Source organism: Kwoniella dejecticola, chromosome 1 (genome assembly GCF_000512565.2).
Source record: "Kwoniella dejecticola CBS 10117 chromosome 1, complete sequence".
Taxonomy (NCBI): domain Eukaryota; kingdom Fungi; phylum Basidiomycota; class Tremellomycetes; order Tremellales; family Cryptococcaceae; genus Kwoniella; species Kwoniella dejecticola.
In genome coordinates, this window is record NC_089301.1 from 3,593,098 (window position 1) to 3,617,645 (window position 24,548).

At 48.5% G+C, this 24,548-nt stretch overlaps 5 protein-coding genes across 5 annotated transcripts; all 5 read right to left on the reverse strand.

Annotated features, from left to right (window-relative positions):
* Positions 1–1,390: 1,390 nt before the first annotated feature.
* I303_101321 (uncharacterized protein) lies at positions 1,391–6,578 on the reverse strand (the record flags this gene model as incomplete). Its single annotated transcript, XM_018404690.1, has 6 exons — positions 1,391–2,128; positions 2,190–2,870; positions 2,927–4,957; positions 5,012–5,132; positions 5,183–5,758; positions 5,824–6,578. The coding sequence occupies 6 exons, from the start codon at positions 6,576–6,578 to the stop codon at positions 1,391–1,393; spliced, it is 4,902 nt and encodes a 1,633-aa protein (XP_018267344.1).
* Positions 6,579–7,103: 525 nt separating this feature from the next.
* Positions 7,104–10,876, reverse strand: I303_101322 (uncharacterized protein; the record flags this gene model as incomplete). Its single annotated transcript, XM_018404691.1, has 6 exons — positions 7,104–7,202; positions 7,258–7,738; positions 7,804–9,323; positions 9,374–10,105; positions 10,155–10,384; positions 10,450–10,876. The coding sequence occupies 6 exons, from the start codon at positions 10,874–10,876 to the stop codon at positions 7,104–7,106; spliced, it is 3,489 nt and encodes a 1,162-aa protein (XP_018267345.1).
* A 2,123-nt stretch (positions 10,877–12,999) lies between these two features.
* On the reverse strand, positions 13,000–14,216 carry I303_101323 (uncharacterized protein; the record flags this gene model as incomplete). Its single annotated transcript, XM_018404692.1, has 3 exons — positions 13,000–13,911; positions 13,988–14,113; positions 14,184–14,216. 3 exons carry the CDS (start codon positions 14,214–14,216, stop codon positions 13,000–13,002), a joined length of 1,071 nt encoding a protein of 356 aa, XP_018267346.1.
* A 2,673-nt stretch (positions 14,217–16,889) lies between these two features.
* Positions 16,890–18,498, reverse strand: I303_101324 (uncharacterized protein; the record flags this gene model as incomplete). The annotated part of the gene is made up of 4 exons (XM_018404693.1): positions 16,890–17,634; positions 17,702–17,897; positions 17,971–18,287; positions 18,353–18,498. The coding sequence occupies 4 exons, from the start codon at positions 18,496–18,498 to the stop codon at positions 16,890–16,892; spliced, it is 1,404 nt and encodes a 467-aa protein (XP_018267347.1).
* Positions 18,499–20,207: 1,709 nt separating this feature from the next.
* On the reverse strand, positions 20,208–23,750 carry I303_101325 (uncharacterized protein; the record flags this gene model as incomplete). Its single annotated transcript, XM_018404694.1, has 6 exons — positions 20,208–20,341; positions 20,420–21,269; positions 21,377–21,490; positions 21,584–21,989; positions 22,061–23,103; positions 23,181–23,750. 6 exons carry the CDS (start codon positions 23,748–23,750, stop codon positions 20,208–20,210), a joined length of 3,117 nt encoding a protein of 1,038 aa, XP_018267348.1.
* Positions 23,751–24,548: the final 798 nt, after the last annotated feature.

Sequence of the window (24,548 nt, forward strand, 5' to 3'; positions counted from 1 at the left end):
CACGCTAGCTTAGCTCGAAAGAAAGTGAATAAAATGTTTAGTGAGTTAAAAAGCAGATCGACCCGATATGACAAGTACGGGTACCTATGCAACCAAGCAAAACACGTACACCGTAGATCATTTTCCTGCTTTTTGCTTTACAAAATTACGTGCTTGTGAATCGTACTGCAGGTCTGTTGCAATATCAAGGTAAAAGGGATCTGCACCGCATGATGTATATTGATTGACACCGCAGATACTCCGCACCTGTGACGCCAAGGGTCCAACGTCAACGCCGACGCCGAAGTGGAAGTGAACGGACGACGTGGTCCTGATCGAGATCTGATCAAGATTTGTCAGATTCGATAACATATGCCCGAAGGTCTTGTGTGGTGCTAGTAACGTCATCGACACCATACAACCACACACCGTCTCCTCCGAAGTGATCTCCATGTATGGCATACGGCCCGGAGCGGGGTTCACAATTATAACCTTAGCCTGAAGGCCTACTCTTGCCATACCGTAGAAAACGTTTTTAGCCGCGCCGACGGGCAAGATGATCATCTTGAGGTCTTGCGCATTCAGCAAAGTAAGGATATGGAATGAAGCGCTCGCAGTCGACTTTACTTGCTCCACTCCATTCGCAGCTCTCAGCTCCCAACTCCCAGCTCCAAACGAGGCTCAATAGTTTCCTAGTATTGTATTTTCACACGAACCGTATCTATCAAGGTGTGTGTGCGTTTACGAGTGGGACAACATCTTTTAGGCGCCGCTTCCGCTAGAAATCTTTCCCAACAACTGAGGCGAGGGAAAAAGTATACCGATCGAGTAATTACTGTATCAATGGTAAATCGATAGATCACCTGTCCACGACGCCAGGCCAGAACTACGCACTACCCTGATGACGGAGTATCGGAGCTTTACTTTATTTTACGATCACCAGCAAAGTACAAAAACAAAAAGTACACAAACAGACGGAGGCATGAAAAGGGGGGTTAGGAGATCTACAAACGGCCGTAAGCCCAAAAAGGGATCTGAGTGCCTGTGTGATGTGAGATGAGTGATGTAAAAAGGGAGATTGAGCGCACCTCATTTTGAATAAGGGTCATTTCAGATCCACCCGCTCCGATCGGCTTGAAGCCAAGTCTATTCACCGAGATTGCACTTCAGATGTAACTTCTACTCGTAAGCTAGATCCAAATCAAGCTGAACCAGATCCATGCTTCTAAAACATCAGTCGATCATTCCAGTCAAGCCATATTGTTATGCATGATATGATGTTCTCTATTCTACATCCTACACGAGCTATCTGTACTGCATCGCGCCTCCCTTTGACCTACCTACGCGCATATCAAATGCTAAGCCCTCAATCGATCATCATGCAGTCTTCGCCTGCACCTTCACTGCACAGCTACCACCTTTCGCTCTGCGTCGATCTGCCATTCCCTCGCCTAGCATACCCAGGTGCGTGACTCGGCATCGCAGGCGTGACCGGCCTAGTAGGCGCCGTCGATCCTCCTTCCCTTTCAGCCGAGTACGCATCTAAAACTCTTACCACGTCCGTAGTGAGCAATTCCAACTCCTTGATCTCATCTCCACTTAGAGGTTTGACTATCCTCGTCTGCTCTTTTTTTGCTTCTGCTAATTCTGCTTCATCGTCATCGTCATCCGACTCATTCTCAAAGATCTCTTCTTCTTCTTGAGTATTAGTTATCCTCGATGAACCCTGTTTGACTTGAACATTATTTCGAGATTGTTTCCACCGTTCATCTCGTCCCACCGTCAAGCTCTTTCCTACCCCTTCGAACACTCTTAACATGCATCCATCTAACAGAACCTTCAAACGTTGGACGTCATCTAAAGCATGCAAATTTCCAACGACGGGTAACCACCTATCGCATTCCAGTCCCCGTTGAGTGACGACTAATTCGTATGCGCCAAATAACATGTATGTCATTGGGTCGAGTCGAGTGACTGAACGTAATTGGGTGATACCGCCTGTCTCTTTCCCACCAAGAGGGACATTCCGAGATTTCTCGCCAAAGGAATACAATCGTTTTTCAGCGGGGTTGAACGACTCGGAAGCTTGTTCCGGTCCGCCAGTTTCTCGTTTTCTCGAATTGACAGATGACGCATGGATGAACACGGTCTACAAGCGAAACGGAATGAATCAGCTATGCAACAATGAGAATGAAAGTCAGAACGCTCACCTTATCCTGAGATGTCCTACAGGTCTTCTCGGAAGTCCGCAAAGCAAAGTTGGGTGCATTGGCCATGGCGATGAGAGCAGCTAAAAGAGGTAGACTATTTCCATGTTCATCCAGCTCTTTCGGTACAGTCAATCTTCTTCCGATTCTGCTCACAGCCCCTCCAGCCGATACAGCTATGACTCCAACTTGGTCCAGTGACTGCAGCAAGCTCCCTTTGACTTGCTTGATCTGGAGTAATGTAGGTTTCGACAAGAAGTTATCCGAGCAAAATTGGTTCGCGCTTCTATAATCGCCTCTGTCGTCCATCGACGACCATTGGTTGTATGCTGCCACAATAGCTAGTGGATCGGATCTGAAGGCGGGTGGACACCAAGAATCCTTGATTCGGTCGGCCTCAGCTTTGAGAGCGATAGGAGCTAAGAATGGATCTCGATTTGTCAAGACTGCCGCTAAGGTTAATGCCGAGTCGAGACACCTGAAGAACGATCCGTATAGACATAATTTGCCGATCGCAGCTTCAACCGGGAGTTGAAGTAACACTCGCCCAAGCGCAGTCAGATTCTGATTGACGTCCATAGCTCCAAGCATTCGCAAAACCTCCATGGCGGCCACAATACGGCTCGGCTCCGGCGGCTCGATGGTTGCAGCGAGAACTTCTTCGACTTCGCCCAGATTGAGTGCCTGGATTAAAAGGTCAATTAGCTGCCATCATGATTGGGAGAACGATGACAATTCACCTTGACGTGCATGACGACATTACTCAGATCACTTCGCTTCATCTCGACCAACTGATGTGGGTCAAGCGACTCAAGCCTCTTCTTTGAGAGTAATCCATAGTATTCTCCTTCTCTATGTCTACCAGCTCTTCCTGCTCTTTGATTCAAGTTCGATGATCCGACCCAAGCGGAAACAAGCGACGACATGTGTCTTTCCGGATCATAGCGCTTTTCCTTGACTCGGGCAGTGTCGACTACATAGACAACATCGGGTATCGTGATCGAAGTCTCGGCAATATTGGTCGCCAGGATAATTCGTCTTACACCCTTTGGAGGCGGACGGAAGACCTCTTTCTGCTCTGCAGCCGGTATAGTCGAGTGAAGATAGTGTATGCTGAATTTGGAAGTGTCGTTGAAGTTGGTACCCATCAGAGGCTTCGCCCTTGTATCCATAAGGATATCCGCTACCTTCTTGATCTCATCCCATCCAGGTAAGAAGACGAGAACATGTCCATCGTCGGATCGCTTCATCACGTCCGCTATAGTCAAAGCGACAAGAGGGTATGGGATCTCAAGTGCCATTCCGGACCCGGGCGCGAAATTCGCAGGATCTCGGTTAAGCTCTGCATTAAGGTATTCTGAGACGTTTTTCTCGTTGAACACCCATCCACCTTTGTTCATCGGAAGACCTTGCAGCTGGGGTACTATATCATCGAGGTACGTTCTCTCGACAGGGAATGTTCGACCAGGAATCTCGGCGACAGGAGCTGCTCGTCCACGAGAATCGGCGAAGTAGCTCTTGAACAACGTGGGATCGATGGTAGCCGACATCAGGATAATCTTTATAGGCTTGTTTCTTGCTTTTCGATCCGCCAACAATCGTTTCAATACCACAAGGAGTAGATCGGTATCGATATCCCGTTCATGCACTTCGTCGACCACAATATGTGTGACTTCGTCCATCCTCGCCACTGCGCTGGCATCTGCGGTAGGTCCAAGGGAAGATTGCATCCTTTTGAGGAAGATACCGGTAGTGCAAAATGTGATACTACCATTGGGTTGGGGAAGTTTGACATCGAACCTGACTTGGTATCCCACTTCTTTACCTAAGGGTTGACCCCTTTCGTCCGCTATTCGTTCGGCAACCGACATAGCGGCGAGTCTTCTGGGCTGAGTACAGACGATATTGCACTTAGCACCCTGACCTCGATTTATGTAGTCATCGAATAGAAGTTGAGGCACTTGAGTGGTCTTTCCGGATCCTGTGGCAGCCATCACTATGGTGACATCGTTGACCTCGATCTTGGTCAGAATCTCCGTTGCTCGAGAGGTCACAGGCAGAGCGTGGCGTTGATTTCGCATAGCGTCCAATTTCGGATCACTCTGATACTTGGCTAATCTATCTTGCAATTCAAGGGATTTATTCTGCATCTCCTTAGCGTTGAGCGGACGACTACTTCGAGCCGCCCATTGAGGTAACGGATGGTGTTCGTTGGCGGCAGAACTGGTCGGAGGGGCGTGTTCCCATAATCTCGAGTTCCTGATATCGCCACATAGTCCTTGGATGTCTTCGTTCAGCCGGTCAGACATCTGGAAGACCAAATGAGGCGCCATACCGAGACTAGCGCTTTTATCCTTTTTCGAGAACTCCAGGAAATCTCTCCATAATCCCGGATCACAGCTTTCGAGATATTGAGTTACGTCAAGATAAGCTTTCACTTGCGCTCCTTTCTTGTTCGCCGATTGGCCCATACCAATTTTCCTGTTGCCGACGGTAATCACTGCGTCCCAGGTCATCGTTGCGGATGGTTTACCTCTCCGACTCTTGCTGTGACTTGTTTGAGATGTCTGTGAGAAACCGATGTCAGGTTTGCCGAATTTGTACCGTTGACAATAATACTCCATAAACTGCCTTGCTCGTTCGTAGGATATCTGGGTCCCATCGGACAGATTGGCCGTCTCATTGCTTCCACCTGAGACATGATTGGTAGCAGTGCTGCTTGATCCATTGGTCGCAGCAGGCGATTTGCCCCCTGTCTTGCCTTGATCCAACTAAATTTAAGGTATAAGCAGGCCATCGCAAAGGGAGGGAATTGCGTAACATACGATTCCGGCAGCCGTGAGCTGTAGGACCGCACTTAGGGCAGCCAATTTCTCCGCTTCTTTTCGGTTGGTGTGATCCCCAACACCTATTATCCCTGCTCTCTTGTCTCCCGTGACGGTCACCCTGTATAATAATCATTCAATGGCTATAGAACGAACAAGCTTTCGGCTCACCTAAACATCTTTTTGCTTCCAATCATGCCTTCTTCCGCCCTGTATTCCGAACCCAAATCCGCTCCACCCGTACCGTTACCCAAGAAGTTTGCTAGAGGTGCTTTGGGGTTATCGAGCCACTGAGCTTTGAGCTGGACGTTGTTGCCATGCTGGCTAGTGATTTGAGCATGGTCGTGCAAAGGGGGAGATAATTGTCTGCTAATGGTCGGCGCGGATGGTGTCGCTTTGTTTGGTGTACCACCTCTCCGCGAGGAATTTCCCCTGTATCTGGAAGGTCCTGGCATATCTTCGTCGGAGGCTGACTCAGGCGTTGATGATCGAGCCTTGTCGGATGTGCGCGATTTAGCTTGTTGAAGGGCAGAGCTTGGCGATGCAATTGGGGGGGCAGCTCTGTTTCTAGGACCAGTCGGCGGCGCTCTGTCAGCCTTGGGTCCAGTGGGTAGTGTAGCTGTAGTTGAGAGTGTTCTCGAGCCTTTCGGGCCAGTAGGTACAGCCTTTGTGAGTTTGGGTATCGGCTGAGCAGAGATGAGAAGAGGAGAGGGCGATCGTTTTGCGGGTACAGTCGCTGTTCGAGGACTGAGCAAAAAGTCCGAGCGTCAGCCTGCATATTTTCCCTTACTCAACGTTGCTACCGGGCTTACCTATGAATTTCTCCAACTCTAAAACCCCCTATCCTATCTTTAAGACTCAGTTTCTTCTGGTCGTCAATCGGGTTTCCTGAGTTCCTTTCCTTTTCTACTATATGAGATTTGTTTTCCGTGTCCTTCGAAGTTCGTTTTGAGCGGCTTTGACGGTCTAAAGATGGGGTTCGAGGGCGTCTACGAGGAGAAGGAGACCGACTGTACGAATACGAACGTTCTTGACGCTTCTTATATGATCTCGGCGGGGGAGAAGGAGAAGGGGAAGGGGAAGGGGAATAGCGGTGTCTGACTGGACTTCGATGTCTGTTATACCTTTGTGGAGGAGGGCTGGGGGAAGGGGGAGGGCTTCGTGGTGGTATATACGAATCGGGACCTCTGAGTGAGGGTGAGGGTGATCTGTATCTTCCAGCTCTATCTCTCGAGATTGAGCGAGACCGACGTCTAGGCCTAGGCGGTGGTGAGAGTGATATTGGTCGATAGGTATCGACTGTACCTCTCCGCGGTGATCTGCCTCTATAGCTATCAGGCGATGGCGACCTTCGTCTGCTGGACAGAGCGATGACTGTGCTAGTAGCCGGCTTCTGAGGGAGAGCGAAGGTAGGTTTACCAGGAATCAGGGGTGTAGCTATTGAAGAAGTCCACTTTGATGAACCTGCAGTAGCTGAGGTCGAAGTTGAAGTCGAGGTAGTTGTTGTAATTGGTTTTGAAGGTAATGACAGATTGATGGGTAAGGTTGGTAAAGATTGATTTGACATGTGCACGTTCAAGGGTCGGATATTCGTCCTTATCCATGAGAATAAGGATGAAGCACCCTTCAGTGGACGGTATTGACGAGAAATGAGAATGGTGATCAATGCGACTGTCCTGTCGCTGTGTTACCCCACTGCGATTGGCGACCAAGTGTCTAGTTCTGGACTTGCTTCCGGCCTAAGGATGTCCACTTCTGCGCGTCTTATAAGCAACACCTGTCGGTATAAGTGCCTGTAGTGTTGACAATGGAGGAATGGAATGCATCGTATAATGTCAATAATATTCGTCAGAGAGCCAAGAAGCAGGCAGTTTTTGGCGACTTCGCAAAATGATCTCTTAAATTAAGAGGACGGAAGCAAATGACTTAGGGCGATCACATTCAACTACTGTCCTGTCCATCTGTGCTCGCAAGACATGCATGTCTCCATGGCCAATCTGAAAATAAAAATGCAATATAGTAATGATATAATCGTGATGTTATAGATGAATTAATGCTAATCATAGGTAGCACTACACTGTTGGATGTGAGCCTACTTCGACGCATGATCTTGCGCTTCCCTATCCGCTACGCTGGCTATAGCTGAGAAAGGGGGCAAGGTAGTTTGTGATCGATTACTTCCTGCCGGAGGCTAATCTCATATCGTTAGCTGGAGTATCACTGTCAATCTAGAAGCTGTAACTCACAACTCTGAACATGGGGTTGATCTGTCCTTGCTGATTCGACATGTCCCCGACACCACCCGCATCCCAATTACTGATACTGGGCAATACCGTTCCCGACAAACTAGCAGGCGGTATAGGCTGTCTGCCCATTCCTATTCCATGCGAAACAGCTGCTCCTTTGGGATGGCCATATGGACTGGTTGGTGCACTGCCATTGCCAGCCGAAGGTGCCGACAGGAGCGGATGGCCCAGGCTCTCCATCTGCCCATGAAGGGACAAAGAGCTTCTTCCTCCCATTCTTCCTAAAGAAGCAGAAGATGGGCCTGCCGAGCCAACGTTCGCACGGGCTTTGAAGTCGTGAGCCAATTGCGACTCCAATGAAGCGGTAGATCGCGCTGTTCCTCCTTGCTGCTGTTTGAAGGATGACATAGAGGGGGCTCGTCTGGATTCCCTCTGTCGAAGTGGATCAGGCCAATGTTCTCGAGCTCTTCTAGGTCCAGGACTAGGGTAACGAGTTGAGTGTGTTAGCTTCACAACACCTTCATTAATCGCGCAAACACGACTTACTCGCTGTCTATGGTGCCTATAGTACCGACAGTAAGCACACTCCTGGAGTATTGACCGAAACTGGACATCGAGTGATCGTCATCGTCATCTCTCCTCCTCGCCTTGTGTCGTCCTTCACCCTGAGCGTCGTTGTACGCCTGTAGTGCCGAATGACTGAGCACAGAATGATGGGACCTGTTGGAATGATTGGATTCGTGTGACCTGACGGAAGTCATACTGGTACTAGCCTGAGCAGCGGGATAAGTCCTCAGGTTGTTCACCGACGAGTTATTGGCAGAAGCAAGCGATAATGAAGATGGAGAGGTATAGGTCGGCGGAGCCTTTTGTGTTACGCCCACATCGTTGATATTGGAGGAAGCAAATTCGATTTCCGTTTTGTTCTGCCCTTGAGCAATCATCTGGTTCCTCTTCTGCATGACCGCTCGAGCACGTTCCTTCTGCAAGGCAGCAGCAGCTTCTCGTTTGGCTTTCTCGGCCTCCTTTGCCGCCTTCTCGGCTTCTTTCTTGGCTTTCTTGGGATCTGTTGTAGCTGGCAGAGGCGCAGGCACTCTATCGGGAGGTCGATTACCAGACTGAGTCCGTTTGAGCGATGTCCCAGGATATCCAACTTCGGGTACAGGTGTGAGATCGATCGTCGAGGACTTGTCGGCTGCTCCTCCGAAGACTGAACTAAGGCCCCACTTCTTCTTCTTGCCCGCCGCGGGCGCGATTTTGTCAGCCCTTGCGGCTCCTACGGTAGGCTCAATGGGAGGAGGTATAGAAAGCTGAGATGCTGATGGGTGTTCCGGACTATCTGCTGCATATCGTTGTTGCTGCTGTTGCTGTACATAAGCTGCCACGTGCGGTTTGACGTGTTCGTAAGGAAGGCGCGTAGGTGCAGCCTGGAGGTGGGTTGCTGACTGCATTGGGTATTGCTGGTGCGAAGCGTGTGCTACTTCGCTTGCCCATTGTTGTGACCGGGCCCGAGGATCGATTTGCTGGGCATTGCCAAGCGCTGGCGAGGGCGCAGGTCGATTACCGTAGCTTGCCAGATCATCCGTAGGCAAATCTAACTCCCGCAGCTGGTGTACCAAAGCCGAAGCAGACGAGTACGTCCTGCCATCTTGTGCTTGGGGATGCATATGTGAGGGAGGGAAGAAACGCGATGCTGCTGGTGAAGCACTGTCTGGAGTACCCAGAGGCGGTGGTAGCGTACGCATGTCTCCGTTGGCGAATGCAGGTCGAGCTTCGTGAGGTGTATGAGAGTGAGAAGGTGGCACTTGTCGTGGGGCGGCTTGCGCGATCTCGACAGGCGGACTTCGTTCAGCTCCTGGAGCAGGTTGCCCCTGTGAGAAAGGTATTCGGGGAAGAGGCGGTGTTTGCTGGAGATGAGGCAGGGTTTCATGGAAGTAAGCGTGATCGATGCATTGGGCGGAGGTTAATCGATATTTCGGGTTATAGCGTAGCAGGTCATGAATGCAATCGACTAGGGATTGCGGGACATTCTCGCCGAATAAGGTCCGAAAGCGGACAGGTTGTCGCTGCAAATGTTATCAGTGAGGCAAGACATCCTGAATTGAAATGGACTCACCTTGGGGAAGGAGAATCCGACATTCTTGGCCAACTTGATTCCCGAATTCCATGGACCACCGCCGATGATCTGACCCCTTTCGTCTACTCCATAGTCACCACTCGGTTCACCCATCGTCTCCGTTATTCGGAACACCTGATCAATCTCGCTAACTCCAGGGAATAGGGGTTTGAGGTTCACCATTTCCGCCAATATTGTTCCCAAAGCCCACATATCCACCGGAGGACCGTACTCCGTCGAACGCAGCAAGACTTCAGGCGCACGATACCATCTTGTCGATACGTATTCGGTGTAAGGTGGTTTTGAGTTTGTTGCCCTTGCCAGACCGAAATCCGCCAACTTAACGATCACCCTAACATCCTTTTCGTATTTCACTTGATCCGCGATTGGCGGTAAAACTCCCGATCCTTCTATACGGGAGTCATTGATCTGAGCCAGGGTTGAGGCACTGAGGTAATCGGTAAGACCAGTCGTGGTAACTAGCAGATTTTCAGGCTTCATGTCTCGATGGAAGTATCCGAATTGATGAATGTGATACAGTCCATTCGATATTTGGTGGAAACAACTCGCTATTAGACCAGCTGCCAATGGCCTGCCTCGACGAGATTTTGTCAATTGATATAGGTTGCCCTCCATGCATTCGAAGACGAAGTAGAGTTCGCGAGATTTGGGTGAGATGAATGCGTCGTATAGTGGAATGATTGCGGGGTGCGGCGGTATATTGCTCAAAGACTGAAACAAGACATTAGTCTAATCAGGTAAGACTATTATGGTTACTCACCACTAATTCTCCTAAAGTTCTAGCCTGTTTCCATCCTCCTTCCCAGACTCTTTTCATCCTCTTCAGCGCAACCAAACGTTTTCCTGCCCACTCTGGCCTTGCACCAGCCCCACACTGCATTGCTGATAGTATGATATCTGATTTCACTGGTGAATGCCAATCACATAGCCAAACTGTTCCAAACGATCCATCTCCTAGACATTTCAGCTCAGTGTACTTTCTCTCCCCGCCTGGAAACAGACAAATTAGTTGTTAGCTGTTCGTCCGCTGTGTCATCTTCGTGGAGCCGACTCACGAGGATCCTTGGTTCCTATTCTACCATCGTCCTGCTCTCCGTCGACTATCATCCTGTTTGAATGCGATTTGGCTCCGCTTTCGACATATTCGTTGACCGGTACAGGTGAGAAGCTGGCTGAGGCATCAGGTGACGGTCTTCGTCGCGTCGATGGCCCGGCGACTTGAGTGTGCCAATCTGGCTGCTGTTGGATATGCGGGTTGTATCCTTGGGACTGCGAATACCCCGGCTGTTGGTACATGGCCGGAGTTTGCTGCAGACTTTGCGGACTATCAGGTGTATGCAGATAGACGCTAGGTGGTGGCGAATTGTATTTGTCCTGGCCTTCTCGAACGGGACTGTGTGATGGGTATGAATGCTGCTTGTAATCGTGGTTACTATAGTGGACGGACGGCGCAAGGGCGACAGGTACAAACGCAGTTGACATTGTTGTCGTCGAGGCCAGTCCGCAGTCTTCAGAGAGCTTCGGTAGTGTTCTTGTTCAGCACATGTAGGGCTAAAGGCGATATTATATTTCTTGTTGTTGTTGCTGATAGGTAGTCATTAACTGGATTGAGCTAAGGATGCAGCGATCGAGTATGAGTCAGTCTGATGCTGCTGAAGTCGTTGACGCGGAGACGTTTGGGAAAGGTTCATGTTGGGATATAGCCTGATGATCAAACATTAAGGTACCCATAGACTTGGAAGGGAAGGGATAGTTGTGTTTCGAACGAGAACAAGACTACTTGCCAACACCGAAATGTGATCCAAAAGAAGAAATAATCACCCACCCGAACAGATGCAAGGTACTATTCCACTGCGATGCCTCCTTGACCACTATGTCTTACTTTCGAAGATCCTAAAGAATTGAATGCCTTCGGATAAATGGTAATTGCAAGTAGGTGTTGTTCGGTATAAGGTGGACTTGCTCTTGGTGTGATGATTGGTGGTGCGGATTTAGCGTGTTGTTGATGGTTGACTAGATTGAAAGAGCGTGCTGATCTTGGACAATAGGAGTGTACACTGAATTATGCTATGCTGATAGTGTTGAGAGGGTTGAGGGGTATGAAGAAGGATTACGAAGGTATATAGTAGTTGTAGTGTGGTTTACTGAATTGGTATGGAAGGAGGATGAGTAGTGAAATTGGAATAAGCTCCGGTCCAAAAGTGCACCAAGGAACGTCAATCTTAATCTGCTACTAATCTACTTGCGCCTCTTACACCGGCCTCTTCGATCACCCTCTCTGTTTCTCTTGGTCTTCTATTTTCAACAGATCGTATGCAGCGAGCAATTGTACACTGTCAAGACTATAACATACAGCGAAAATGCATTTCGTATTGAACAATCATGGAATCTGATGCATGCATATACTTGTTATCTCAACATCTGCCATTGCAGGTGGCCATTTTAGACTCATAACCCGTATTCGTTTCCACGGGTGAGACTTTAGTTTAGATTATTTGGCGCTAGCTGAGATTGGCAGTGTGCAAGCGTGTACTCGTTATGCAGCTTGTTCGTGACCTTTACTAAGCTTCGTTACACTCTTTTCTCCCTTCGTTCCTTGAAATTATACTGTTCTGTAATTCTGTAATTCTGTACCTTTCCACAGTCAAGGATCATCATCATCCCTCCGTTGGCCCTCAACACTCCGCACTGGGATACATATCGTAGCTAGCTATCGTCAGAGAAGGAGGATGATCGTCCAGCATGTCCTGTAGCTGACCTACACAATTGCCTCTGGCTATACACCCTTAGGCAAAGTCTAGACTACTTGGACTTGTTTCCCCGACTACTAAAACTAAAATGACACTAAAATAGCTACTTGAAAGTAAGGAATCGAATTTGTCGCGCGTACTAAGAACGTTAAAAACAAAAGCCTTCGTACGTTTGTCGACGGCGTGATACACGATACGACGAGTTCAGTTCAGTTGCGGATGAGATGAGATGATGCAATCTGTCGCTCCTGACATATGTAGTCGAAACGCATGTCCGCTGAGAAAAGAGCAAAAGAAAAAGCTTTGAACGCCGGCCTAAGGATTTTTAAGGGAAAATGAATGAACTTTGTTTATCACACCTGAACGCCATCCCACCTCATTTCCGTACCTTACCCCGGAAAGGCATGTTCAAGTGATCCCTCCCTGGCCAGGTGGACCTCAGTCGGTTCGTCGTTTGCCGCATGCGATGTCTCACATCCCAAATCACAACACGAGACACATATACATACACATGCACATGCCTGGCGAGATGCGGATGGTTGTATGAGCATCTTGTCCAATACACTTTGAGACAGACGATCAGGGACAAAACCTTCATCCTCCTGGGAGCCTCGATGTGACACGAGCTAAATTTCTCACTGGCGAAAGACGTGATCACCGTCTACATATCTACAAATGCCCATCGTGCACAGAGGCGCGTGATATCGCTCTGACGAGAAGATATAGCCGACAGTAGTGTTGTTAGCCGCTCAGTGCGCAATGCAGATTGATTTATTCTCGAAACATTAAGACGAGGAACTGTCGGGTGTCAAGCGTGCATATCGTGACTGACACATCGGCTAGTATGCTTTCCTCTCAAATACCGAAATACGAATAACCTTCTATGAATTCAATCTCGTCAAGCGTCGGATTCTGATACGACTTGACGCATCCATTCTTCTTCATCTCCATCTTATCCGAAGCGATCGTTTCTCCGACCTGTGAAAATCCCGTTTGATTCAAAATCAGTTCTATCGGAATAAGCTCTTCCTTCTCTTGGTCGGGCAAACAAGTGTGCCTCGAGTCGAGGTCCGGTGTTTTCACAATATCAGATGACGGTATATCCAATTGAGGCTTTCTGTTGTTATTGTTATTGCCATTGTTCCTGCCGAATGGGTCCAAATTGAATGCTATGTCTGCGGGACTCGTGGGCGTGGGAGATAAATGGAATATGGGTATCTGATCGTCCACTTGCTTGATCTCTTCGTGGCTTACCGATCCAGAGGGCGATCTGAGTCCTAGACCCGATAAAAGCGGTGTCCATCTTCCGGTCGAATTGTTGTGAGCGATAGAACCGATCGGTCTTGGCGATGCAGGGGTAGATCTCGACTTGATCATCGAAGTGGAAGGAGCGTTCAAGTTTGGGTTCGAGCTGGAAGTCCTCCTGATCGGCTGTGAAGGTATACTTTCACCGAGTATCGGACTACTAGTCAGACTCCTACTTCCCCTCCTACTCTGACTGTACGGATTGATACTACTACTATCTTTGCCGGCTTTGGGTGAGGTCGACATCCTTTTAGCGTTCGATGAGGATGAGGATGAAGCAACGCAGCCATTCTGGCAGTTATCGGGTGGAAGAGGGTACCCGGCAGTTAAGAGTGTTTGTCGGACCAAGCATGATGGAGGGGGCAAGCTGATGGATGACGGCGGAAGTTTTAGATGCAGTCGAGTCAGATAGAAGATATCTTGAAAGCCTGATGATGAGAATTTGCTCTCAAGGTTTTCAAGCTAATGTAAAAGGCAGAATTCGCGAGAGTGAGATAAGCACGAGCATGGCATGATGTAGAGAACACAGTGCACTCACCCTTCCATGTTTGCAGATCAATTGTCTACCGCTTCCTTTGGCTATTTTCGCTCTGGAATATCGCTTGACTACTTCCAAGGCATAGTAGAACGAGGGAGGATGCGCGGGATCAGTCCGATCTAGGCACTGTTGGACCATCAGTAACTAACTTACTTGATGGCAAACATTTCTTGACTCAAATCGCGGTCCGACTTACAGAGATTACTTCAGAGAATTTGAGAGATGACATAGCAGACAAGGGTACTTCTTGCTCTTGGGACGTTGATTGTGGGCGAGCTGGAGCTGTTTCGGCGTATGAGGTCCTTCTTTGATTGTAATATATCGATGAACTGAGCCCAAATTGCAATTGGTTTCGATTTTGAATAGCCGGGCTAGAAGATTGATCGTATTCGACCAGCAGTCTCCGGTTATCTTGAAGAGATATATCTGATTGATGGGTGGTGTTCAAGCTGTGTCCTAAACGCTCGATTGATTGAGATATAGACTATCTCGAGGTATCACTGTGGGTTTTACCGAAACTCTTTTGAGGGCTGTTAAGATACTGAATGGAAAGGTGGTTCACTCGCAGATCAGTCAATGAGGGGTTTCGGAAAAGTTGGAAAAGCAAGCTAAAAATGATTGTTTACCCTTATAGAATACATATCTGACTGCTAGGTGGGCGGAAAAGAGGACGGCTTTTGCATGGACAGAGGAAGGTATGGTATCAGATTGACTCCGGGACGGAGGCGAAAATCCAATCCTTCCATTGGAATTTTCCAATTGAGTACGCTGTAAAAGTTGCGGTAACTACGAGATGACACACTGACACACTGGGATGTCAATCAGTTACGCCCGATCATGTAAGTACCTGAATCGAGAGGTCATCGTACGTACCGTACAAACGTGCGACCCCGAATTCGCGGTATCTATCAGAGTATAGGGGTGGCCAGCTGAGTACCCGCATGGACTTGCACGCCTCCCCCACGGCAAAAGGTAGAGAACATAAGTTCATAGTGAAGGAAAGTAAACAGAGACATGCCGCAATTCTGCAATTCACGAAGAAGTAAAGTTCAGTCAGATCTCGTAAAAGCTGATCAAAAGCGGAGATTTTACCGTCTCATGAACACCTGCACTTTGCACGCTTTTTACTTAATTAAGATTCCGCCTTCTTCTTACGAGATGGTGGTCTTGCTCTTTTCTGTCTGTGAGATCTACCGATGATGATGTCTTGCATCTTACATGTCTACAACAAACAGGAACGAGGTGGCGGAGTATCTTTCTAGACAGTAAGTCGACAGACCGTGATTCAGATAGATTCGACGCGAGATCGAGGACGGGTGGTAGATCACCTGCCCAATCCCATTCCCAAATAGCGGTACGCGCTTCCTGGGCGCCAAGTGTTCCTTGCCAGGCGTTTCGTGAACCGACTGTCCGTGACCCATTCAGAAAGGAAAAGTAGTATACCCTCGTCGAGCTATCCGCACAGTGACCTGTCCTCCAAATTTTCAGATCTCGTGTAGCCAACAACGAGTCAGTCAAACAGTCAGTCAGTGCGTCCGTACCTGATCTGCATCCAGGAAATTCGGATCTCAACACCTCGCTCTCTCACCCTCCTTCACGCCCGGCTTCCCAAACACTTCATGTGCTTGCACTTGCAATCTATGTTCCTTCCCATGTATGTGATTGTGACTGCCCAGTCTTACTAAGCACCATGCAATTTCGATGTCATGCGGAACGAGCTGTGGAATCCTGCCGTAGCTCATATGAGATTCATGTGCACAACACGAAGAGTCAGAGATGAAGAGAAGGTTCATGTGCGTGTCAACTACGAGACCACTCTGCATATTACCGTGAATCACACGATTCCACTTTGCAACTGTTTCGCATGGTATCGAGCAGGACTGGACCCATACCCTCATGACTAGCATATACGTTCTCACTCCATATCAGCAAGCTGATATGTCTCGTGAGTTCTCGTGCCTGATCAACTGAAGAACACGTTATGAGTGTCATCCGATACCTGTCCTCATCTGGAAGGACCTGTTCATTTGTGTTTGAGCGCCTATGAGTTTCACATAGCATACAGCCGACGGTGTATGTTCGAAGCACATACCTGGGACGCTGAGTCAAGCTGGTCCCGAATCGATCGGATGGAATTCTTGACTCGACCAATATATCTTCCTTCCACTGATTGAGCGGCAGTACTGTGCTGTACTGCACTGTGCTCATTGGTCAGGACCCATAACTTACAGCTTAGCGTAATGATCGATGTATGGTGAAACCTCAGCATGCTTGGATACTTGTATGCTCGGGACTCGGACAATCGACCGTTTGCTAGTGCGAAGTATGAGGAGACGCAGTGACAGCCCAACGATGTTAATGTCAATCGTCGACCATCGACTTGCGTTCGATGATTGACCTATATCTCTAGATCGAAGGGAAAACATGAAAGCTAGATAATCTTCAAGTCGGTTCTATATATACCAGGACTGCATCAAGGTTGTAGCGGAAACAGAAAACAGGACGATCTACTTCACCTCTTTCGGCGTGCGGAATTAATTGTCAAGTCCATCTTTGACAGAATCGCATGTTACTCGTCGGACATCGTGATACGAACGCCATCTTACAATCGCCGACAGCCGATAACGTCACACAAACGAATGCTTCCATTATTTATCGCTCCTAACATTGGGCAACATGATTATACGTTACATAAAATGGCATGACATACAGAGATATACAATACTCATACCGACATCGATTCATCCTATTTGATTATGATCGGATGAAAACGGATCATCAAGTAAGAATGTCCTTTACTCGTTTATATGCAAGATATTCCTTCGACCGGCAATTCGACAGCTTCTTCCGCATCCGATGGAACTTATAGATCATCAACAATTATACCGTACCGATAGACCCTTTACTGGCCAAAGACCAAGCTGCTCAATGCCCTAGCACCTTCTCCCGCGGCATCATCTACCAAGATGACCCTTCTAAATACCACATCTTCTTTCGTGAGCGCATTCAAGAGCATCCCTCGATATCCAGAGGACATCATCAGTCCTCCACCCAACACCAGAGCAGTCCTTGCGGTATCCACGACCGTCATATCTCCAAGACATTCCAACGTCAAGTCCACCAAAGGCTCGATAGCTTTCCTCACTAATCTCATAGCTTCTTTCTGCGATCTAGCTTGCTGTTCCGGAATCACTCTGATCTTTCGAATTTCAGCCTCGGATATCGCGGTAATTTCCATCTCTACGTCTTCGTCGTTCCCTGTATTTGACTCGGTCTCGGTCTCGATATCACCTTCTCCATCTGTACTTCCAGGCGGCGTAGGCAGACAGCTTACCCGACTTATAGGTTGATCCTCGGGAAATGCCCACTTGAGTACCACCCTAGCTGACCCCGCTATCAACGCATTCCTTTTGGCGGTCGCTTGACCTGCATCTAAACCTTTGAAAGAGACATCGCATGTCGAAGCGAGATTGATGAGTTCCGCCGGGTCCATGATACCGAAATATGACAGGAAATCTCGATGAAACAATGACAACTCGGTATGAGGGGAAGAATAGATGGCGGATGATGATTTGCGATCTGCATAGGCGAGAACACTCCGTATAGCCAAACGTCCAAGCCAGAACGCAGAACCTTCGTCGCATAATCTGTAAAGTACAGTACGCCTAGTCAGCATCGTCCGAGCGCATTCTCGAGAGGATGGTTTGGGCTCACAAGTATCCCCATCCTCTCGCAATGCCCACGTCTTCCAGTGGCAATGACGGACTCTTTCCCTTTCTCCTATCTGCGTTATCGGAGATTTTCGGTGACACCCTGATTGTGCGTCCGATCGTACCTGTTCCAGCTACAACAGCTACTACGTGGTCTACACCTTCGCTTTCCAAAGCAGGAGCAGCGAGCAGGTTGACATCTGCATTCATGAACCATGTATGGGTCAGCTCTGCGAGATTGATGCATGACAGTCCTTAAAGCTCCTGACTCACCATTCGATAATTTGATCCGATCGGGGCTCACTGCCAACGCACTGGCCGCGTGACCCAAAAAGGCATTGGCGTCTGTGTCATTCTGTATACCAGCAAGGCCAAGCCATGCGTACTGGAACACTGGTATGTTCAGGTCCGGGAGCTTGTATGGAATCTTCGACGATTGACCCATGCTTGCTGGAAGTGCTGGAAGAAGGATTGGGGGAAGAGACGGAATGACCAAGTCGGCGGGGATATAGGCGCTGGAAAGCTGAGACAGAGCGCGATATGTAGCGAGAAGCAAAGATTGACGAGCGGCTTCAAATCCAACGCTTTGACTGAGATTGGGGCCAGTCAGCTATATACGACCTTGACATCTTCGGACGACGGGCAGAACACTCACACGTTGCATGGACCAGCTATACCTCTGACTTCGACACCATCATGCGACCGTATGACTACGCATACTTTGGATCCCCCTCCATCGGCGCACAGGACCAGCCTAGGCATACTAGGAGAGGGTGGAGGAGTCGGTAATCTGGTTGTCATGGTGGACGCACACACAATGCGGGGTCGAGTTCCGACCAGTCGACAATATACCCGTTACTGGAATATTGATTTGCTTGAGGGATATATAGGTCGGACTTGGTAGGCTGGCAGGGTTTTGTATCGGATAACTCCAGTGTCAGTTTGAGATTGAGATTGAGCTTTCAAAGAAAGGAATGGACTTTTGAGGGAGAGAGAGATCGTTCTTGCGATTATAAATATCTTGTCTGCGATAGGTGCCCGGCCACAAGTCTTCTTCTTTTAGATATTACGATTCCACTTGGTCCCGTTTATTCCAAATGGGAAAAACAGGCAGATTTCGAATGCCTTATACACCTGATATAGCGTGTGGATTCTTCTTTTTCGAATTTCTGTTTAGACGTTTATACCTTTTTGGCTGTTTAGCATGAACGAAACAAAGGATGTACCCTCTCTCTGAAACCGATTGTAGCGATCACGGAGATATACTCAAGCAGGTCAACTCGGTAAAAGCGGGATCTCGAGCAAGACGATCTTTCCGGACCTTATGACGTTTTTCGTAATTCTTGTTCGCTATTTTCTTTGTCTCTCTGGTCCTCACTTTGTTGGTCTCGATACCTGATATACGTCCGATGATCGATCTTGATCGGAGGAAAAGGGGCTCTTTCTTGCTTTGTGGGAATTAAGGACGGTTGAATTAGACTAGGTTCAAGGTTTAGGCGGATTTGGAGGGAGGGTGATGATGATGATAAAGGAACTGGAAAGGATGGTCTGGTTGTTGTCAAGGGTCAAGGGAAATCAAAGTTTTGGTCTTGCTGTCAGGTCAGACGAGGGTGGGGATACTAAGGTCTTGAGAGTGGGTGAAAGCTTCAGATCATGATGAGTGGTAGTCGGATACGAGTGCGCAATGTTGGGAAAGGAGAAAAAGATTGGGATGATGGTGAGAGCGATGTGAAAGGTGGATGGATGAAGATGTCACTGTTTCAGCCTGGGTAAGTTATCAGCTGTGTCAATAATGGGAAATCAGAAGTGACATAATAAAATACGGCTGATCGGCTCTCACCGCCCACTTCGCCGCTTTCACCGAAAAGGATTTAGTGCATTTTGCTTTGTTTGTTTGATCCGAATCCACATCCACATTGATACATCAATCAAGGGGTTCTGTTTTACGTTTGTGTCCTCTTTTCCCCGTGAGGAATGTGAATCCATAACAACAAAAGGGTCGGAGCGAAGACATACACGATCTGGGCTTTCTTACCGCGGAGATTTTCTCGTTTCTTGGCTTTTCTCGATCGCTCAAAACGGCGTATTACTTTTCGGCGCATCTCCTATACCCTCCAACCTATATCGATGCTAGAAGGTTGATTGATCGTAGTCTGATCGTATGACCGAGCAAGTTCTCGGTGATCACATGGCTTCATGTTGCCTAATTGAAAGGATATCTACCAAATTCGAATGGGACTTGGTAAGATCATACCATGCAAACAAAAGACACAATCGTGATCTGGGCAAAGGGGAGGGGAGAGCGGCGCGCTGGAATATAGGTGAGAGAACAAGGCAGCTATAATGTGACGTCAAGGAAGTAGGAATTGAAGCGATTGTGCGAGAAATTTGCATCTGTCCGATATATTACTAACATGCTTCAAGCTTCAAAACGCGAAACCGCTAGAAGCGTTCAAAATTGTATTATTGAGTGATCCCCGAGCTATCCATCCGTTCATGAGGTAAAATGATCACTGTACACCTCGAAGCTTTTGAAGCTTCTCACTATAAATACACAACGCCTTCGCCGTCGTCCTATTGACATGTTGTTCATCAAGTTCGCCCAAGAGTAAGAACTCCCCGACCGAGCGCAGCAGGGTAATGACTAGATCACGAATCAACATCTCAGCCCAAAATGCCAGTACGTCCTGAACCCAACTCAGAGGTCATTACGGTCACTTACCTTCATCTATATTCACAACATCGTCCAAATGTCCACTATCTTTCAGCTCTCCGATCGCCTCGACCAACTCGCTTCCCATCAAAGTGACAAAGTAGAGGTACGTTGGACTCAAGTGAATCAATGTTTCATCTCCTTTGGTCCAAGACCGATCAGATGTCTTCCCTTCTCCGGCAAACCACTTCTCACAGATCCTCATGAAATTTACCGAAGACTGGATTATGATTCTCTTACTTTCCAAACGAAGCTGACAATTCTCCTGTTGTCTGACCATGAACGCTGAAGTGGAGGCTGAGCTGGATTGATAAGGATTATGTGCAAGATCTTGAATGGTTGTTGGCAGATATTTTGATAATGTCGAATTCACTGACATCTTGACAAAGTGGTAAAAGATCATTATATGTTGATTGGATTGACCATACCCGTACCCGTACCCCTCTGAGCCCGGAACCGAAGTTGAGGTTGGAGTTGAAGATGAAGTCGATCCGTAAATTGCAGTCGCAGCGGAATGATCGATCAAAGGCGAATATATAAGTTGTTCGAATTCACCTTTCCACCATTCCAGTCGCTCATTCACATTCCTCGACAAGTCTTTCATCTGCTCGACTAATTGTTCGGGAGTTTGATTGGCACTGACTAAGGCTTTAGATTGACTCCTCCATTCGTTTAAAATGGTGATCAATCGTGTGTGGAACGTAAGGAGGATATCCGGTTTATGGTATGGTATTTGTTTCGAATATGGTAATTGTTGATCCATATTGGTAGGTGGGATTAAGACGGAACACCAAGAGATTGCGTCTCGGAGTGGTGGTGCATCAAGTGCGAGCTGAAGTCGTTCTGTGCTGTCGACGATCTATGATACCGCTCAAATCAGCCATGTTTGCCCGAAAGAAGGAATATGGGGTACGAGTAAGGGTGAGAGCGAGAGACGAAGACGAAGAGGGAGCCACGCTGACTTACATAGCACAATAACCATATCCTCGCCATGTCCGCTTGAGTAGCCTGTCTTTCAGGAGGTACCAGTCCAACTGACTCTGCGATCGTAAATCTCGGCAACGGCGAGGATTGTAGGAGCTGACAAGCGCATAAGCGCAAGCAGACGCAGACGCAGATACATCAGCTTAGTGCGATCAAGATGTGTGTTGTCCACATTCCCGCCTTACTCACCCTTATCCACCCTCGAGCCCACCTAAACGCGCTTCGAGCAATCACACTGGCCTGTTCGCGCTGAGTCATATACGTTGCCAGTATACAACTCGCCACAATTTCCTCCGGCCCCAGCCCAAATTCCGCATCTAGGGGGTCATCTCCATCGGGATCTCCAAAGTCAGGCGTGTAGATACCTTCGAATCGCTGCCAGCTTTCAGCGGGAGAGGTTTGTAATAAATTCGTTACTTCCTCAGCTAAGATTCTGTGGTATCTCCTTTCGAATTCAGACGAGATCCTATCCGAGGAGATGAGGCAGAGGACAGAAAGAAGTAACGGGGTGATTCGTGCGGGTCCGGCTAAGTAAGGGAATTGGTGGAATGACAAGGTGTAGCCGTACATCAAAGGCGAGAGGCTTCGATGAAAACTGAGTTCCATCGAGAGAATCAACGCTTAGCCTATACTGCTATGGTACTGTTCTATCCGGGTCTAACTCACAATGTTACTAATGTCAAGGCATCTTGAGGCGCTACGAGACCCTTTTTGACTATATCTTTTCTCGGGTCTTGGGAACCGATGACTTCACCGTCGATCCCGGCTTCCACAGATCGGTCAACCATTGTCGGTGTTATCGAAATTTCAACTGACGCGGACGATCTTGATGAAGGTCGATGATTGACCATGTCACCCGGTTGGCTACTAGTCTGCGAGTCGAGTGGGCTGTTTCGCTGGTATGTGGAGAATGAATTAGGTCCATGCGCAGAAGCCAGGACAGGTGGACTCGACATTCTCAGCTTCGGAGTAGCTCGACCAGTAGGTGGATCGTGAGAGGGCGGTCTCGCGATGTTCCAGCCTTCCCCGGCTGCGGTGAGTACCTGTGAGATAGATGGGTGTACTTGATTCTCAGGCGGGACGATGCGAAGTGGAGGCGTCCTCGAAGGTCGGTTTGGAGGAATCAGAGGTGGTTGCGAGAAAAGTTGTGCTTGTGGCGGTGGCAGGCCTGCGGCGAATGGTAGGGGCGGTGAATGTACGATGGTGGAGGGTGGTCTGGATACCACATCTGGTGCGGAACGCGTGGATCCGTCGAAAGACGATCTAGAGTATGGGTGTGATTGAGAAAGAGAATGCGGCGCAGAATTGGGATTTGAACTAATGGACGTCCGCGATGTGCCGGTCGACAGTCCATCATTCGTTAATGGTCTTGAGTCCGAGGTAGTCTCAGCATCTTCGAGTTCGTCCCGCTCATCAGTCTCACTAGGATTGACCTTGCGAGCTTTGGCTTTTCTACCCGGTCCTTCACTGATTTTCGGGTCACGATTCGGCTTCCCAGCCGCTTCAGCAGCGTCATTCATGGCCAATGGCGGTTGAATGGGAGGGTTGTAATCGTCTAATCCTTGGGGATGTTCGTCAGATCTGAAGGGTGGGATCAAGTCATTCTTCGTTAGGTGATGCAGTATGTGATGAACAGCTTTCGAGAGCTGGCTGAGGTGGTTCGTGGCTTCGTACAGATCGCGTATCATTTTCTGCTGAACTTCATCCTCCTGCAAAAAGAGATTGTCCGGTACGTTAGCGCTAATTGTGCCACTTGCAGATACCATAAGCTGACTCTCATGCTCACTTGAGATCGAGGGAAGAAGACGCATTTCTCTTTTCTAGATTTACATCTTATACATTCCGTAGAGCCATGTTCCAAGATGCACTTCAGTTTAGCCTTCCGACAATTCGTACATGCTTTCTGCTTCTTCTCCCGGGTCAAGACGGCAGGTACTGATATGGTCATAGTGGCTGGTCGGGGATGATGCAAATTAGCGTGAGACTGCGGATCAGCAGGAAGTGCTGCCGAGTGCTTGGTGGCAGATGAGGAAGGCGATTTGTGGTTCCAAAAATTAGCTTTCGCAGGCGTCGGCAAGAAATCGACGGGATGCGCTTGACGAGCTGGGATCGATATCTGCCTAGGGCGCTTTCGGTTGGTCGTCTGTGGACTGCTGACGGCTGAAAGTTGCGGTGTGTCATCCGGTCGATAGTACTCGCCAACCGGGTCCATCGATTGTTCCTCATATTTGCCATTCGTAGATGACGTCGAATGACCGTTTGAAGCATGAAAATACGCTGGCTCGCTGGGATCGGCATTTATGTAGGTGATCTGGTGTTGGTGGGGTACATTTGAATTGCTGGGCTGTTCTGACATCCTCCTACTTGGACCGTATGACTCTTGATGGTGACGAATTCGGTAGTCAGGAGGGGGAAGAGCTTGCCATTGGGGAAAAGAATTGTGTCTTGGCGGATCATAACGATGTGGTATCTGTACGTGGGCTTGATAAGGTGTGTCTTGCGGAGGAGGTGGATAGGGGTATGCAGGATGTGGAGCGGGAGACGGTTGAAGGGTAGTCATTGATGGTGAATGAGCCGGGATGGAGCTCCTGATTCCGTTCGCGGTCGTGGTCAGATGTTGGTTCGGAGGAGATAGGGAGTTCGGGAGAGGCATGGCCATGGTTCAAGGCACAACATACGTTCACTCAGGTGGGAGGAAGAAGCTGACTGTATTGTCGCGCGAAGAGCGGAGTGATCAACTTGACACTTGTAAGGAGACTGCTGATGCGAGAAAGATATAATGTGATGTCCCGTAGAAGTTGCAAGTTGTGTGTCGGTGTGTATGTGGAAGAGGAGAGAACCCTCGTAGTTGATTGATGGGTCCGATACCGCCGGATCAGATCAATTCGCCCTCTTGCTGGATTAAGACGATCAAGGTGCGGTCCAATTACCTATTTGAGACTGTTATTTAGCAGTGAAGATGAATGGTGGATTGGCTTGGAAGGTGGACCTTTGATCCTGGGGCGCAAGTCTGATGACGATTCCTTTATGAAAGCCTATCGAGCTGCTGGATCAGGTGTCGTATACACTCGATTATCGAAGGGAAAGATACCTGCAATTGCCTCCGGATGACTATTCAAAGGTTGTTCGATGTAAGTAGATACAATAGTATGGT